General features: G+C 36.9%; 1 protein-coding gene across 1 annotated transcript in view; it reads left to right on the top strand.

Annotated features, from left to right (window-relative positions):
* Window positions 1-1,283: 1,283 nt before the first annotated feature.
* LOC104514011 (histone deacetylase 9-like) overlaps window positions 1,284-17,673 on the top strand; it is a gene marked incomplete at its 5' end in the record, with an annotated part of 135,785 nt that continues 119,395 nt past the window's right edge. Inside the window, 3 exons of the mRNA XM_010157528.1 lie at window positions 1,284-1,417; window positions 9,708-9,828; window positions 15,383-15,432. Coding sequence (XP_010155830.1) covers window positions 1,284-1,417; window positions 9,708-9,828; window positions 15,383-15,432 — 305 coding nt within the window. The remainder of the gene's footprint in view (window positions 1,418-9,707; window positions 9,829-15,382; window positions 15,433-17,673) is intronic.

Below are 17,673 nucleotides of genomic sequence, written 5' to 3' on the forward strand. Positions count from 1 at the left end.
AAATATGGCAGCATAAATATTTCTAGAGCAGCATAATTTCTGGCTGGCTTCTAACTGAATTATCTCAGAACCTTAACTTTGTATTGCTCACAATGTATACAGACTCTTATTAAGTATTTTAATACTTTATTAAAGTTTAATATCCATTCAAGAACTTTGCTGAATATGGGCGGTGTTGAGCATGTTGCTGAATCTGGACTTTAATTTTGTATTTTCTTCACTGGCTGACTGTTTCAAAGCAGGCTAACACAGTTTTCCCAGAACTGTGTTGGCATCCACAGTAGTGGTGGCACATAAGAAAGAAGTTTTGAATGCCAAGTTTTTCAGCTTGGAGAGATTGTTAATTTGAGTTCCTTTCAACTCTAAGGGGAAGAAAAATCCAAATGTTTCCCAAATGAAAATGGTTCACAGGGGTAAGGAAAATATTTTTTGTTCCAGACATTTTTGAGGGGAAATGCAAACAACAAGTAAATAAATAAAAACGTTTTTCAATGTTTCAGACTTGGTTTGAAAGCCTTGAAAATTGAGTTTAGCTCAAGCCTACTTCGTAAAATTTCTCTCCCAATACACAGCTACAGACCAATGTCATATTGATAGCTATTCTGTATAAAATTGTTCTGCCCTTGAATAAATGAGCATAGAAAATTAAAAAGGACCTTGCATTGCAGTCTAACAGCAGGATTTAGTGCTAATTGAGTACTGGGTGGAACTTTCCTTTTTAATGAAAATGGACTCTGGCTGCCACTGCTGCAACTCTCTGAAACTTTAATCTGATACACTTTGAGATCTGGAATTTATATAGTATTAGGTAAGCTATACAAATACAGAGTGGCATTGTCATTTCAAAATTGATTTTAAAAGGTTTTTCTGAATTATTTTCCTCACACTGCTATAAATATATAACCTTTTCTTGTTATATATAGGTTAACAACCTTAACTGACCTAACTAGCTAGTGAAAAAGAAAATAAGTGATTCAATAATAGGACTGAATTTTTTTAGCCATAAAGCTTTAACAAGACACTACACACTTTTCTTTCTTCTTTACAGGCAATTTATTTATTATTATAATATCTTGAAAATGCCTTTGTGCCTTATCAGTATCACAAGATGTACCTTCTAAGTCAAAATTCAGTCTCCTAGGGGAAATGGGAATTAAGATCCAGAATTTTAGCTTGCTCTAACTGTGAAATAGAATCTAGTTCTGCTATAGTATGCATGACACGGAAGGGTACAACTTGCATTTGTTTCTCATACTGTTTCTTATTCTGTCTTTGTGCTGAAGGTGTTGTCTATGACAGTCTGATGCTGAAGCACCAGTGTATGTGTGGCAACTATGCTAATCACCCTGAACATGCTGGAAGAATCCAAAGCATCTGGTCAAGGCTGCAAGAAACTGGGTTGCTAAACAAGTGCGAGGTAATAAAAAATAAAGACCAGATACTTGACTTGTTAAAGTAAATGGCAAATTTTTAAAATCCTAAATCTGTCTTACTTATGTAATAAGAGAATGTTTTGTCTTAGGAATTATGTGGACTTAAGTGACAATATTGAAATAATGCACTTTAGGAAATCACACTTCCCAGTAAGAAAACACAGAATGTACATAATGAAGGTAATTTACCCACGTGTCAGACCATAAAATCCAGACATGACTGTGTTCCTCACCTTGATATAGGAAGGTAGACAAGCAGTAGTCAAATGGCTAGTGCAGTCCTTTCAATAGCTCAGTTAACTTTTTCAAGCAGCTAAGGATCTTACTTCTGTAGTAGCATAAACACTGTTTGGTTTTTTTTAATGTAGTTTGTATCACTCCATAAGCACATTACATCTTGTCTTACTTCAGACTCTAAATTCTGTTTTCATAGCTTTTTTGTTTGTCTGGTGTACAATGGATACCAAGTCAAGACCTGAGACATCCAAGCACAATCTTCTAGACAATATCAGAACAACAAGGGAACTTTCTTGTGCTTTGATTTCCCTCACAAAATTGCTTATGAAAACATCATGCTTAAATAAAATATGGGCTCTGAGTTTCATGTATGACTTGGGTTACTGAAAACCAGCCTTCCTACCATTCACTGCTTCCCATGAGTTGTGCAGCACTGTCAGCTTCTGCAGAAGTCTGTGGCAATTGAGGGTCCTTACTGCATTGCAGCACAAGTTAACAAAGTTCAACACAAATTTGCTTATGTTTTTCAAGATCCCAAGATTGCCAGGGCTCTTATACTCTCTTCTCTTTAATCGCTTTTCTTTGTATATTTAGGTTTTTACAGACCCAAGGGAATTGGTACAATAGGTCCAATAGTTAATTGATTAGCTATTAATGACTGTCCACAAAGATTTTCTGCAGGTAGCCTAGTGTGCTGGGCAGTGCGATATTGCAAGCACTATAAATGGATTTGTTGTATACGCTCATTTAACTAGAGGGCTCATTTAACTCTAACAGGCTAATGTGGTTTTATTTAGCTTGCATAATTTTTTCAGTCTTCAAGAAGACTTTCTTTCTGCAAGTCCCTTAAAGCCACATATCACATGAGTGGGTTCCTTGGTGGGATCACATACTTAAGGAGTGCTAAACATGCAGCTGAGTGCTTTACCAAAATAAGGCCTAGTTAGCTTATTGACTCAGGATCAATATTATAAAGAAAAGATTAAAAAAAGGGAGAAAAAGTAAAACACAATGCACTACCATGTATTAGTTTCTTCCATAATAAACAGGTATTGCTGCACAGTAAATTGTGTGGATCTGGAAGAAGGTGTAAATTGGTAAAGCAGTAATGGTTAGTCTGAAATACATACAGTCCAGTAATCTTCTGGAAGATTTAAAGTCTCCTCTTACAATTCTGCAATTTCAAAAACTGAAATATAACCTGTTAGATCTCGCAAAATCCTGTGAGTGGGCAAAGGAGAAACAAGTCACATTATGTTGAATGGTATTCAGTTAATTTTGACTCCATTTTGTGTTTTAAAATGAGGCTGGAATGCAAAACAAGCTGTCAAAATGTAAACTGATGATAAAACTTTGAAGAACCTCATTGTGAAGTTGGTGTATAGATCGAGTGTTTATCTTGATCCTCTTATGTAGCTAAAGATGGGATTATATTTGATAGTGCAATCAGTCCTTTGCTTCACTGAGTTCTCTAGCACTTGCTTGACATCAAACACATCCTTATATTCTGCTCACTTTTAAAAATAAAGAAGGATGTGGTGATTTGACTAATTGATGCTTTGATTCTTTAGAAAAGTTGAGTATATGACTCATATCACTAAAGGAATGGTTATTGTATTATTCAAGAAATAATAGGCCACCATGAAGCTGCATTCTGGAATATACCAGACAGAGGAAGTGGATGTAAAGCATCACAGGCAACTCCATTGTCTTTTTTTACTGACTTCCACATGGACATTAGTATTTATCGATACAGTTACTCAATGTAGTTTCCCACAGGTTCTGTCAGAAAGAGTGAGGAGATGGGGGGAGAACACTGGTCAGGTTTAGCCATGTCCACTGCTGCATGTCAGAAGGGCATCTTAGGACCAGCAACTTGCAACAGCCACTCAGGAAATCCTCTGCAGTAACTGGGAACCTTCCTTTTTTTTTCTTTTACTGAAACAATAGTACCACAATAAGGCTCCAGTCCTACTCTTTTTCTAACGAGGAGTTTCAAGATCATCACTAATTCAGTCAGAGGTAGCTCAGATCTTGTTACCTTGAAACGTGTGTATCCTTAGCCACAGGCTTGTTTAAGGCCACCCTTATTTTCTTTATCTAACAAGAAACCTTAGGAAAATGCACAACCTATGGCTCTACAATCTTTGTTATCTATACAGGGAGCAAAACATGTTCCTAAATCATGTGATGTGGATTAACAGTTGTCACACAGCTCAGGTCTGTGGCTCTGGAGAGCTGACTGGCCAAGTGCACAGAGAGCCACCATCTCTAACTGGGTATGGAATGATGGAAGTTACATATACTGGGCTAACACTATGCTTTCTGCCGTTAATAGATTAATCAAGGTAGATTAATGTAGACTTAATCTATAACCTATATATATATTGTTCATATTGCCCTCATATATAGCATATTTATAATATAACTTTGTAAAATCATAACCAGGTATCCTGGTTTTGGCTGGGATAGAGTTAATTTTCCTCCTAGTAGCTGATACAGTGCTGTGTTTTGGATTTAGCAAGAGGATAATGTGATAACGCACTGATGTTTTGGTTGTTGCTGAGCGGTGCTTATGCTCAGTTGAGGACTTCTCAGCTTCCTATGACCTGCCAGTGAGGAGGGGCACAAGAATCTGCGAGAGAGCACAGCCAGGACAGCTGACCCAAACTGACCAGAGGGACATTCTATACCATGCAACGTCATGCTCAGTGTATGAACCAGGGGGAGTTAGCTGGGGGGGAGCGATCACTGCTCAGGGACTGGTTGGGCATCAGTCAGTGAGTGGTGAGTGGTTGTGGTTTTTCCTGTGTTTTGTTCTTTTTGTTGTTTTCCTTTCCATTACAGTATTTTATTTTTTATTTTTATTTCAATTAAACTGCTCTTGTTTTAACCAACAAGCTTTCTTACTTTTGCCCTTTCAATTCTCTCCCCCATCTCACCAGGGTGGGGAGGGTGAGCAAGTCACTGTGTGGTGCTTGGTTACCAACTGGAGTTAAACCACGACACAAGGTTTGACTGGGGTACTCAAAGCTGCACCTTCACTGCAAAATAAAATATGCTTGGGACTGTTCTCCACCACTGTGGCCAACTGGCATGAAAGGCCCATGTTCATACTACCAGGAATGCTCCCTGGCTCATGCCAGTGACCAAACCATGTCTGGGAGGTGTCTGGGAGAGTGCTAGTTGCTGCTCAGCCAAAACAGTGTGAAGGACCACTTTAGCAGTTTAACAGTACAGATGATTGCGTTCCTCTGCCTGAGAATGTTTCCTGGCACTGCTTAATTTACTGCTGTAGACACAGCCAAAAGGACTTGCTTCTCCAGACTATATTTTGACTTTCTAGCCGTAGATATTTGATCTCTAGAGTTATTCAAACAACTTTAGAAGATTTTTGCTAAATTGAGAAACTAATTCTATCTTTTGGAGTTTTTTTTTAATCACATTATTCTACCAAATAGATAGATTACTTCCCCCATTGCCTTCCCAAAGACAAGCGAGAAACAATCAGATCATGGCCAGTCCTGGAGAGTGAGATTTGAGAGACCAGTCCCTGACTGAGTCCAGGGCAAGAGAGTGGAGTTAATATCCACTCGTAGTGGACTTTTTTATAGTCCTGGTATATATGTATTGGGAAAATAAAATTCAGGTTTAATATTCTTAGATTCAGTTAGAAGTTTCATGTATGTTTGCTGAAATACCTATTCTGTGTTTGGCAAAGGCTGACAGATGTAGAACAGATGGCTATCAAATGCAGTACCAGAATAGGGCAGCTAAAAGATGCAAAGATTGACATAAAAACATTCATTATCTTTTTTTTTTTTTTTTTCAGTTTTCTCCTGGTAAAGAGCAATGCATAGTTGCCCTACTTTGGGACACAAAAAAAAAGAACTAAATTATGTTTTGGTAGTGGTGTCTGCTTTCTACTTTTTTGAGGGAGAGGAAGTATTTGGATAACTCCTTTGGGGCCATAATTTATGCACACATGACTGACATTAGGCAACATTGATCGGCACAGTTTTAGAAAAGAAGAATGTAGACATGGTCCCACTTTGTGCCCCCATCTCTACTTCCTGTAGGGACTGTGGTCCAGCAACATTTTTCTTTTCAGCCTGGAATTTGATCTGAATTTTGGTAGCTTTCAGGATTAGGGAGATATTTTACACCTCCTGCTGTCCACATCTCAAGGACCGAAGAGGAGAGAAAGAAAGAATTTAGAGATTTAAAAACCCTTGAGTCTGCCAGATCACATAGACTGAAATATATGAAAAAAATCATAATGCAGGAGAATTAGTCCAAGAAGACACTTTAAGAGTAAGAATAGAACATACTCTGGTTAAGCACCTGAAGACCAAAACACATTAAGAGAATGAATGCATCTCTATTTGGGTGCATCCATGACAGAGATATGCTTGCAATTCTCACATAATGGAAAGAGAGCAAGTGATGTGGGTGTACTGAGTGGCAAAAGATCCATATTACCTATGTGTATTTTTAAAACCAAGAGAGAATTTAACAACAATGAGAAATCCCAGAATACTAAGAAAGACTCTGAAGGCCTTGTTTACAAATTAGATGGCATAAGGAAATTTCAGAAACATTATCTCCATACAAATAGCTGCAGTAAAGGCAACAGACACCTTAAACTCAGAGGCTCATATGAAAAATATTGCTTAAGCTATGTCAACAATTCCTTTTCATTTAGCAGAAAGAAACAAGCAGTGTCATCTTCGTCTTTTCGAATCTGACTGTGCAATGATTTGGTCTGCTGAAATTCTAACCAAAATCTTGAGGTTAATAGAGTTATCTGTGAAACTTTAATGGTCTATTTTAAACAGAAGACCAAACTAGGCAGTCCTCTTTGACCTTAATTTCTGTGAAAGGTGAAAGTATATTCCCATTGTGGGAAGAACACTTTTCTAGTTCTAGACTGATTTTTGAAACACCCAGGTGCAGTAGGTCGCTTCTCTGAGGTGTGGAAAAGTCTCCACGTCTGCATATGTCAGAGGAAAGATCCAAGATATGAATTGTCATGCACAACAGAAAAGGATGGATTTCCTTCTACTAAGGATGTAGTAGATGGATGGATGTAGTATACAAGTTCTCCTATACTATTTCTCCTTTCTCATTGACCTTACGCTAATTTCCTGCTTTCCTCTGCTACATACTAGTTTTGACACTATAATGGCAGATGAAAATTAAGAAAGACACTTTAAAATGAAAAAGATGTGACAGAAGTGGGTATGTAAAATATACAAATGTGTATGTTATGTTATGCAAATGCATATACCTGATAACTCATGCCAGTGAGAGCCAGAACTTACTGTTTTGCATAACCGAAGTTACACTGTTCCAGATTCTGGCACATAACATGTGCTTTTGTAGATCTGCTAAATCCTGACATCATTGTGTAAGAAGAACTGTTCTAAGCAATTATTGCAGGTAATTTTTAATATAAGTTATTTTTTCCTCTGTGTAGAGTCTGATGGCTGGAATTTTAATGTTATTTCAGATGGCTTGACAGGCAGAGATACTGCAATGGTGGTTGAAAGGAACAGTAAATGAGGAGGTGGGAATGCGGAAACAGTACAGATGTGTGCACTGTTTACCCTTCACTTTCCTTCTGCCATTTACTGTGTAAATGTGCTTGCTGATACTCAGGGTTAGAGCTGGAGATGCCGTGGAGGGAATTCTTCAGGAGCCCTGCTCTGGGATGTTCCTGCCCTGGCAGCCCAGCAGTTGGCTGTGCCCCAAGGACCTCTCTGCTGGGAGCAGCCTGGAGCAGGGCGTCCTGTTTGGTGCCATTTGATTTCTGCACCAAACCTGTTTCTGCACAACCTGTTTCAGCCCTAAACAATCTGGCTGGCAATAATGGGTAGTAAGTAGCTCCTTGGCAAAACATTTTGGCCACTTGCAGACCCTAATTCCATAGGATATCACAGAGCTCCCTGCAGTAAGAGTAACGGCTAACTGTGGGCCTTTTTACAGTTAAAGTGATATGGCACTTAACAGCACTTTAAAAAGAGCCAGGCAATTAAGTCTCTTAAACATCCCTTAAAGAGTTTCTGTATAACTTGTAGAAAATATATGACCAGAGAGTGAGTATTTTACTCAAGGTTCTTTGATGTGGCCTTCATAAAATACCTCTTTACTTTTCTAACACATTCATTTTAGGTGTCCTAAAGGCCAGACTCCCTTCCCAATTTTGCTGTGGAGAATTGGGTATATAGATTTTAAAGCAGCTTATTAGAAACATAGACCTTAATGAGAATGGATGAACAAGTAAATGTTACCGGTCACCTCACTTGTGAAGAAAAACATTTTATCTGACCCAGAAGAACCATTACAGAGTTTACTGACTTTGTGAAGTAACATAATGTGCTGATTTTGATTGTGCAACTGTGTTAAAAGGATGTGAGTGCCCTGCTACAAATTCTCATGTGAGACTGGGAGAGGCTTGAAGAAATTAGAGATGAAAAAGAGCTTATTAAGTCATTTAGTTCTTGGATCATTCCCTAAAATGTTTTTTCCACTGCTGTGTCCAGTCAAGTTTTAAACACTGCAAGAAATAGGGCTTCCACTATTTCCCTGAGGGGGAGCTTGTTCCACAGTCATCTAGATCTAACTCTTAGGACATTTTTCCTGACTAGTCAGAAAAAAAATTGACACTGCTTAACTCAATATAAACTGTGCGTAGTTATTCTGACCTGCCCTAGGCAGCTCCTTTCTCCTACAGTGCACATTCTCTTTAATATTTATCATATTGCTTTTTTCTCCTAGTTAAAAGGTTGGCTTCTAATGTGCATGAGTAGGTGGTGGATATAATAAGAATTACAGCTTAACCTTTAAGAAAACTGGAACTGACTGGTATTTCTGTAACAGGTTGATCACTCTATTAAGAATAGGATGCTCTATTTAGATATCTTCTGTACCTGTTTATCTGTACACCTTGACAGTCAGACACACCCACAGCCTAAGCTGTTAGAGGTTTTGCCCCAGGTGTTCATAAGGACCGGCTATGCAAATAGAGTCCAAGACCAAGGCTCTTTTTCTCTTTACATTGTCCAATATCAACAGGAAAGATGATCTTGGGTCCAGAACTTTGTTGACAGTGCTGTTTATTATGCCCAAAGCTGAACAAAATCTGTTTCATGCTGCTGTGTCTGCAAAGGCTGTGCAGCACTAGCACAAGCAGAGAAGTAAATATTCAAGCTGTAACTCCAAATACGTACAAGGAACAGATCTGCTGAATAAGAATGTATTAGTTTTATCTTTTCTTCCTTCTTTTCCTATCTTCCTTCCTTCCTAACTGATTAAATTTCAGTGGATTTATGGAAAGACATCCAAGATTTTCTAACACTGATTTAAGCGGGGAGAGTACAGGCTGGAGAAACTGTTAAGAAACAAATTCCACATACAGAAATGTAAGGAATTAAGTGAGTCAGCATGTGTAACAGCAAAAATGATCTTGGGATATTGAACATGCATTAAAAAATAAAAAGATATGGAAATATTTTATTAAAGCATTTAAAATTTTATTTTCTTCTCCCTGGCTCTCCTCACTGTGATCATGTTCTTCCTAGCATCATAAATCACAAGAACTGGTAGTAATGCAAAGAACATTAATCATCATTCAGAACACATCTGCAGTTTACAGGTGTGAATAAGTTTTTGGTCTTTAAAATAGAATTTTTCTGGACAGTTTTCTTACTTAAGAAATACTTTACCTTTTGGTTTGTCTCTCTTATCTCTTTAATGTAGAAAAGAGGCAGAATCTTTTCTTTTTCTTGTATGTGAAACCCTGTGTTAAGTTAACTCTGCTAAGGCTTAAGTGGAGCATTTGTGATAAACCACACATGCATTTGTTTTTCAAATAGCATTACTTTAATAAACAAATCAGTGTCACATTCCTGCATGACGCAATTTCAACCCATTATTAATCATACTAAATGTTATTTCGGACCTTTGCTGCTCTTTTTTTTTTTCTCCCTAAATATTGTCAGTGGAATATTGTAGGCCTCTGCTGTTTTCTTTCAGCGAATTCGAGGTCGAAAAGCCAGTCTGGAGGAAATACAGCTGGTTCACTCTGAACATCATTCACTGCTGTATGGCACCAGCCCCCTGAACAGACAGAAGCTGGACCCCAGGAAACTCCTAGGTCTGTACAGGCCTCTATTCTACTGAGAACAGCACATTCCAGCACTGTCATTAGTCATAGCTGGTGTCAGTTTAAAATACTTGGCAAGCAGTGTGACAAAAATTCACTTTTTCCAAATGCATTGCTATGTGGAAGGAGAATGTTACAATGGAAGCCAAATATAGATTAGCAAAATGCACAAGCTGGAAAGCAGCAATAGACATTTCTCTTCAGTCGCTTCCAAAATCATTGAATTGTTAACCCTTTACTGTAATTTGTTCTCCATCAGAGGTCAATGGCAATTTTGAACATGGTTGGTCTTCTATCTCCTTGTGTACTTTGATTTGAAAACAGGAGTTTAAGATACACTTGCTTGTCAGAATTGTTTGTTTGCTGTTCTCATGCGCTTTATTTCAATTATTTCAACCATGCTGAGTGCAGATACCATGCCTAAGTCTTGTTAATAAGTGAACTTTATTTTAATGCCTTCACATGATGCAGGATATGATATCTTTCCGAATAATAGGGCTGGGGGGTGGGGGTGGGGTTGGAGGGAGGGGAAGCAATAGGGGAGAAACACATTAAAATATTAAATAGACCTATGGATGTACAAAATAGCAGAAAATGGGCAGGATTTTCACATCAAATATCTTCATGCACAGCCAATGCTCAGTGTATGCTTTTTATGATTAAAAAAGTGGAGTTAAATTGAGCTCTGCTGTGAGAGTAGCGTGAAGCAGATCTACTTGTCAAACCTGCTACAGAGAATGGGAAAGGAAACACACAAAGTAGTGCATTTTGGAAATAATCTGTGAGTGAAATCCTGCCCTTTATGTCCCAGCACACTGGATGCAACACATTCTCAGCTATTTTTATAACACTTAGAATAAGATGTGGAGCTTTTTCTACGTGTAATGAAACCCAAACCAAACAAAAATGATACTAGCCATCTACACTGCCACATTCTAGTAATGCATAGCAATTATTTTGCTTTGGAAACTACTGCAGAGTTCCTTCTGTAAGGCAAACCGTTGCTTCAGAGAGTCGTAAGGGTAGATAAGAAAAATATCTTGATCACATAAGTTTATACATCTTCTTAGCCAAGGCAACATCAAAACAAAATTACTTACAGTATGATAGATTCTCAGGAGCTTGAATTTCCAATGTAGGAAATCCTCCTTAAAACCAAGTGTTTCCAAGAAAAAATTCTAAATTCCTGCAAAATGAAAATCTGGAAACATTGTTCAACATTGTCAAAATGTTTTATTTTTATAGTCAAGCATTTAATATTAATTTTGTTGGCTTTGAGTAATTTAATTTTAATTTTTACATTATTTAATACAACATTCATAGGTATAAAATATTGTTCCCATTTCGGATGTCAGTGGTTGACCACTATATAAGATACATTGTGTAGTTGCAGCTATGAGGTGAAGAGAGGAATGGACTCAAATATCCTTGTTGTGTTTCTGCCTATATACAGAGAATGCAGAAAGCCTTGTTTACCTACTCTCAGACAACCATTTCTTTGTCTTGAAGTTCTTTACTTGACACTCTTTGCCTTTTTCACTTGACACTTAGCCCAAAACATTTGTTCTCTGAGTTTATGTCAAGATCAGACTCCTAGCATTTATTCTGAGTTTATCCTTGGCTTATTGCCTTTTTCTGTCTCTGCTTCTAGGATGTTTTCTAGCTGCTTCTCACATGCCCTTTTACCAAGACAACAGTCAATGAAACCTTCCCACATGCTTTTGCATGTGCCTGTTTTTTGGCTGGAAGCTCTAATCATTTGAGTTTCCAAACTCTTCAGTAAAGGAACTTAATTGTCTCTTATATTTTTCCAAAATGGATTGTGACGGTTCCACCTTTCATTGTCCTCAGTTCAGGGAAGTTGAACCTAACCAATCCTGACATTAAAATTAACATCTTGGTATAGTATAGAAATTCAAAATGATGTGTAGCAAAGAAGAAAAATCTAAAGGAAATGTTTCTTATAAAAAATGTCATCAATAACAACATCATCTTATAAAACATTTCTATTTCAATGAAAGTACATTTTTTTGCTACATAAATTGTTCCATCAAATTATGACTTTGAACCCTAATGAAAAGGAGGCCCTACCCATTCCTTCCCTTACTCTTCTACCCACCCAAAAAGACAGAGACACTGTTTATTCTCCACTTGTGCGCTAGATAAAACTTTTGTTCCCTGTCCTTGTCCAGAAGAGCATATCTGCAGTGTCTGAGTCTTTTTTGGTTTATGGGTTTGGTGTTTGTTTGTTTGTTTTTTAATTAACAAGCAGTTTCTTTCAGACAGAAAAGAAACACGTGAAGGAATTAAATTTAAGTACAAGTAGGGCTAGAAACATGCTACTTGCCAATAAATTCTTATTTCAGTGTCCCTGTTCAGGAAAAAGACTATTCTGGAAGACTGCAAAGCAAAAGGGCTATAAACTACTGAAATCAGTGAGAACTATGCACACAGTTATAGTTCATGTATTCTTAATACTTTTAGAATATAAATTTGGCTTTATTTTCCCTGCATCAGGGTCTACAAATGCAGCTATTGCAGATCATCACTTCAACTTCTACACTACTGTGTAGTTAAGCTTTTGACCGATCTTATTTCAGTGTGGTGTGTTAAGCAGCATGTTATGTTGACTTACATTGTCCTGACATAGAGGAAACTAATATGCAGACTGTGTGTCACATCACATTACAGTTTCATGTGACAGAATACGACCTCTCAAACCTCTTTGGATAAGCTTGAGGTCAGAACAGTTATCTGACTGGTCTTACAAATTTGTTTGCTTGTTTCCTCCCCAACCATAATTAAGAAAGTGTTGCTAAAAATCAAGCTTCCAATGATTACAAGTTTGTAAAAGTGAGAAATATACTGTCAACACATCCCTGAGAGTGACACAGTATTTAGAGTACAACTAAAAGATGCATTCATGGAGCATATGTGCAATTGCAATTCCAAGTCAGTGAAAAAATGACGACTTAGCAGAAATGGCTTTGTTGGTGAGGGATGATACTGAAAACAAACAGCTTCCTGAAACTGACTTTCCACAAATGAAGACACTTTTTAATTTGTTTATTTTTTTGAAAGGTAGTTTTTCCTCATCACTTTTCTTGCTCATCAGACTCCCAGTCCCCAGTTGTCAACCTCCTAAGCAGCTTCCTTGAGCTGTGCAGGGGCGCCGACCTCAGTCAGTGATGGCTGCCTCAGCACCTAATTTGACAAACCAGCTTCTACTGCTTTTTGGGTTGAAATCTTGGAATAGAAAACTTGGATAATTTTTCTAGCTCTAACAGTAAATTGTTGTGCTGAATCATCTCTAAAAGATCTTTCTCTGAAGTGATTTGCTGATGACTGCAAACTCTGACATGCAAAGCCAAAAAAAGGATCATTTAAAATTTGTCTTCTAACCTACTTGAAGTATCCAAATATCTTTTTTATTATTATTATAGAGGTATCATGGAGTGTGGAAAGGTGTTACTTGAAAATGACTGCTATTTACCAAATTCTGTTGGGGCATCAACTCCAAACATCATGGGAAATTCTACATCCATTCATTTTCAGGGTTTGCTTTTTGCAATTGATTCTCATCTATGACAAGGAGTGTGGTAAGCTCTTTCCTTTCGGCAGGGCTAGGTAAGTGATGGTCTCACATTCTCTTGATAGAAACTTTCCCCACTCTTCATGAAATCTCAATGCTTTTCTTGTTCTGCAGCCTGTTATCTGCTTTTCTTAACTATCGTGCAATAAGAAGTGAGTATCCTGTCAAGTTTCTTGGTACACTGAAAAGGCTTCATGCTTGTTTCCCCACATTTTGCATACTATCTGTTGATTGATTTTAGTGTCCTTCTTCACCATCTGCTTTTCTGTTTTTACTCTGTTTGTTGTTTTTAATAGTGTTTACCATACACAATGTGCCCAACTGCAGGGAGGTAAATGAGAATTCATCTGTTCTCTCATGTCCCAGCTCTGCAATGGAATTTAAGAAAAAAGGTCTGGTTATTCATTATTCTAAAAATGCCTTCTTTTATCTCAAATCACAGCTTATGTTTCCATTAATGTCTCCTGGAACTTTAACAACACTAGTTTTTTAGTTACCTGTGCAAGACCTTTTGATCTTCCCCACAATAAAAAGTGAAAAATTGGTGTTTGCATTGGTCCCTGGATCTGCTTAGCAAGAAATCTGGAAACTCCTCCTGTACTTCTGCTCTGACAGTCTCCTGCAGCCAACATTTCCTTGCATGTCTGGGGCCATTAGGACTCACAGTACGAGAATACTCTGCATAGCTGCTGCACCTGCATTTCCCCTGGTAGCTCCACAGGAGGTTTTGTTTGGCTTCTCTCACACACTGTGCAAACTGATCAAAGGCCTCTAGTCAGTTAAAAATACATCTTGGATTTTACTCAAAGTATAACGCACTTTCTTCGTCCCAGACCTTGCATTCTGGTCTCTCCTACTTCAAAGATGATGGCTTATAATTGTCTTTATACATTTCATTGGCACCTGCTAAACATGAGTAACTTCAGCATTCGCCCCTTCCATAACAATAGGTGGCTCCTCTAGGTAACTTGAGTGATTCACTATCTAACGTTTCCTCCAGATGGCAAAGTTACAAAGCCAGTTCTGTTGTAAGGCAGGGGAAAAGCCTTGTGTTCTCTTCCACAGCTGTCTTAGGATCAGATTACATACTGGGATAGGAAGTGCATCAAATCCTGAGATCCTTACCTGGTTTTCATATTGTCCTTATCAAGACAAACAGCAAATTTAGTGGTTTATAAAATAAAACACATGAATGAATAAAAAGTGAATATAAATATTAAGATAAACCCTATCACATTATCTAATGTGTAGTGCAGAGTCATTTAGAAATTAGATTTCAAAGTCTGAGAAGTTTTTGTTACCTTTAGTGGAATATATTTACAGAGCAGTACTGAAACAAGTAGTATTTTATGTTTTTAAAATCTTAACATATTCATTGATGGTATGTAAATGAACAGCATTTTTGCATATATAGGAAGAATAAGACTGCAGTTTTCCAAGAAGAAACTTTTTGGAGAGGTGAAGTTAAGAAATTAGTCATCAGTTTCATGTAAGCTTAATGAGGTTCCCTCTGTTGTCAGTGAAAAGAAACAGGCGCTTCTCAAGTATAATTCATCCCATCAGTCATCTAGGCTGTATAGATGTGCTTACCTCACTCCACTGGCTGTAGAAGAAGCTGAGATGACTAGCTTAGACAAGCTGCTTATCAGCTACAGATGCTGGGATGACTAGTTGCCGTAGTTCAGAGTGACTTTCTGTGGGGATTCGATCATTATAATCCTTTGAAACTGCTGCTTACCAATCTTAAGATTTGTCACTGTTGCAAAAGAGTACCTGAAATTTTCCATGGCTGATATGCTTTCTAAGTACCATTAATATTTTTTATTCTAATATATGGCATTTTCATTGTGATACTGAAATCTGAAATATTATAACGAGTGATTACTGTTCCAGTATTTAAATGTAATTTTGATAAATTATGCTTATTGCTTCTTTTTTTTCTTTAATATATAGGAAACGTGTCTCAAAAACTCTTTTCCTTGTTGCCCTGTGGGGGACTTGGGGTAAGTAGATGTTTGGATTTTTGCAAGATGGATGGCACACAACACATATTCATTCATGAATTCCTTAGCACTATTGCATTATCAGTTCAAAGTTTCAGAAGATTATAAAAAAATGTAGAAATGAAACCTGAGCCATTATCATATTGTGTTTTCAATGGCAGAGAAGACAGTACATTACAATAAGCATATGGAACAGTTAGATAGGAACGTATTTTGTGGTATTGTGTATGTTTCTTCATTGTCCCACTTAGGTTTTTTTTCACGAGCTCTATTTTTGAGAAAAGTTACATGAGTGCGATTGATATAGCAGAAAGAGCTTTGGAGAAGCACTTTTGTCTAATGTTGAAAAATAAATATAGCTTCAGATTTCTCAGAAAGAACAAAAAAATTATCAAAGCTAACATTTAGCATGAGAAGTGTTAAATGGTTGTTGTTAAACTAATAAATTATTTGAGCATTTTTATGTCTTATTTTAGAATGGATTCATTCTGAAATACAAGGTTGCAAATATTAGTACGCAGTAGACAAAAGTCTGCAAACAAAAACCTGTTGCAACACGAGGTAAAATAATTAATCTAAATTATTGAAAAACATGTAGAACGGAGAATTTCTGCTGATGTTGGTATCATGCTCCTATTAAATTCTAGTGAAGATAATAATAGGGAGAAATATTTTTTCACGTACAGGGTTTTTCATTTACTGATGTCAGCAATATCAAAGTAAAATAATGATATTAGTAGATACTGATGGGCTGTCTGTATGATGCATATATATATATTTTAGTTCCCTTCCACTGTTTCTGAGTATGCAGGATAAAGCCACAATCTCTGGAAGTTAGCTTCCGGTGCAAGCTTCAAATATTTTATTCACTTTTATACTTCAAAAAGATAAATTCCATACCATACTAGTCTTGTTCGTAGAGGTTTGGTTGGTGTTGGGTTTGGTTTTTTTTTTTTCCTTGGGGTTTTTTGTTTGTTTGTTTGTTTTGGTGTTGGGTTTTTTTTTGGGTAGGGGGGCGGTTTGTTTGCTTGGTTTGTTTTGTTTGTTTCTGTTTTTTTTAATTATGAGATACCTGGCTGGAGAAATACTTGTTTGGTAAGGTTTTAGCACACAGAAGAAAAATTCCATTCTAGGATTCAGTATTTAGTAATATTTGAAGATTTCTGAACTATGAGTTAAGGAACAAAGTTTCAGGAAGTGGTAATCATTCCAGCTCCTCTACTGTGAATTTAACTTGCTGAGGATTCTGCCTAAAATTTGGAACTCGGTGACTAGCAACTTGCTAATTTTGAAAGTTTGGGGTCATTATTGTATGTGGATCAGCTAACATTAGGCACTGACATGTAGACATTCATGTCCACATGCAGCTCTCTGCACTACTGTGTGCACATATATACACACACATGCATACATGCACACATTTCTGTATAAACAAAGGTAATTTTTCACCTTGTGGTTGCAGTTATTATGGAGTTTAGAGAAAATTGAACAGAAGGTGAATAAAGTTGAGAAAAAATGTTGTTCAGACTTTGAGTAAAGAGAAGCTGATGTAAAATTTCTTGACAAATCTTTCTGAGGGCTTTGGAAAGTGAATAGGCATGTGGTATATTTTGAAAATTAAAGTATAAAATTTTCTATGAAACAAGTTATTGTGGTATTAAAAAAACATGAATAGAGATGTGCTTTGAAATTCTTTCACTGATGAAAATATGTTATCTATTCTAAAGCTAATGCAAGTCAGAAATGCTCAGTATAATTTCATTTTTTCAAGAACTTAAATTTACCTACACTTTTTTGAGTCTGTTTGCTTTATTTCTTATTTAAAATCATGGAAATTGGATTAAAGAACATGTTGTAGAAATTGATCTTTTATTTATTTTTTTCTAGTTGGTTTGCCTTTCTACATATTATTATTGTCAGGCTTGCTGTGGGGCTCTTTTAAGGGAATGGGTTATGACCTTTTTCAAGGTAAATAATCAGATTAGGAGCTCTCTTTCAGTGATATTTAGCTGTCTATTGGTTAAGATGAGCTCTGCAAAAGGGAGCTGCTTCAAACTGTGTGGAAAGCAGGTCTTAATTTACTTTCAAACATGATGTTGGAAAGAAAGAAACAGCATTGCTACTTAGTAGGTTTCAATTTGAGTTTTATAAAGCAGTAAGAGTAGTTCATGCAAAGATTTCAAGGAGGGATGGAAAATTTTTTTTTCAAATTTTTGTTCTCATTTATTTTTTTGCTTGCTT

Source organism: Eurypyga helias, unplaced genomic scaffold (genome assembly GCF_000690775.1).
Source record: "Eurypyga helias isolate BGI_N326 unplaced genomic scaffold, ASM69077v1 scaffold13778, whole genome shotgun sequence".
Classification (NCBI taxonomy): domain Eukaryota; kingdom Metazoa; phylum Chordata; class Aves; order Eurypygiformes; family Eurypygidae; genus Eurypyga; species Eurypyga helias.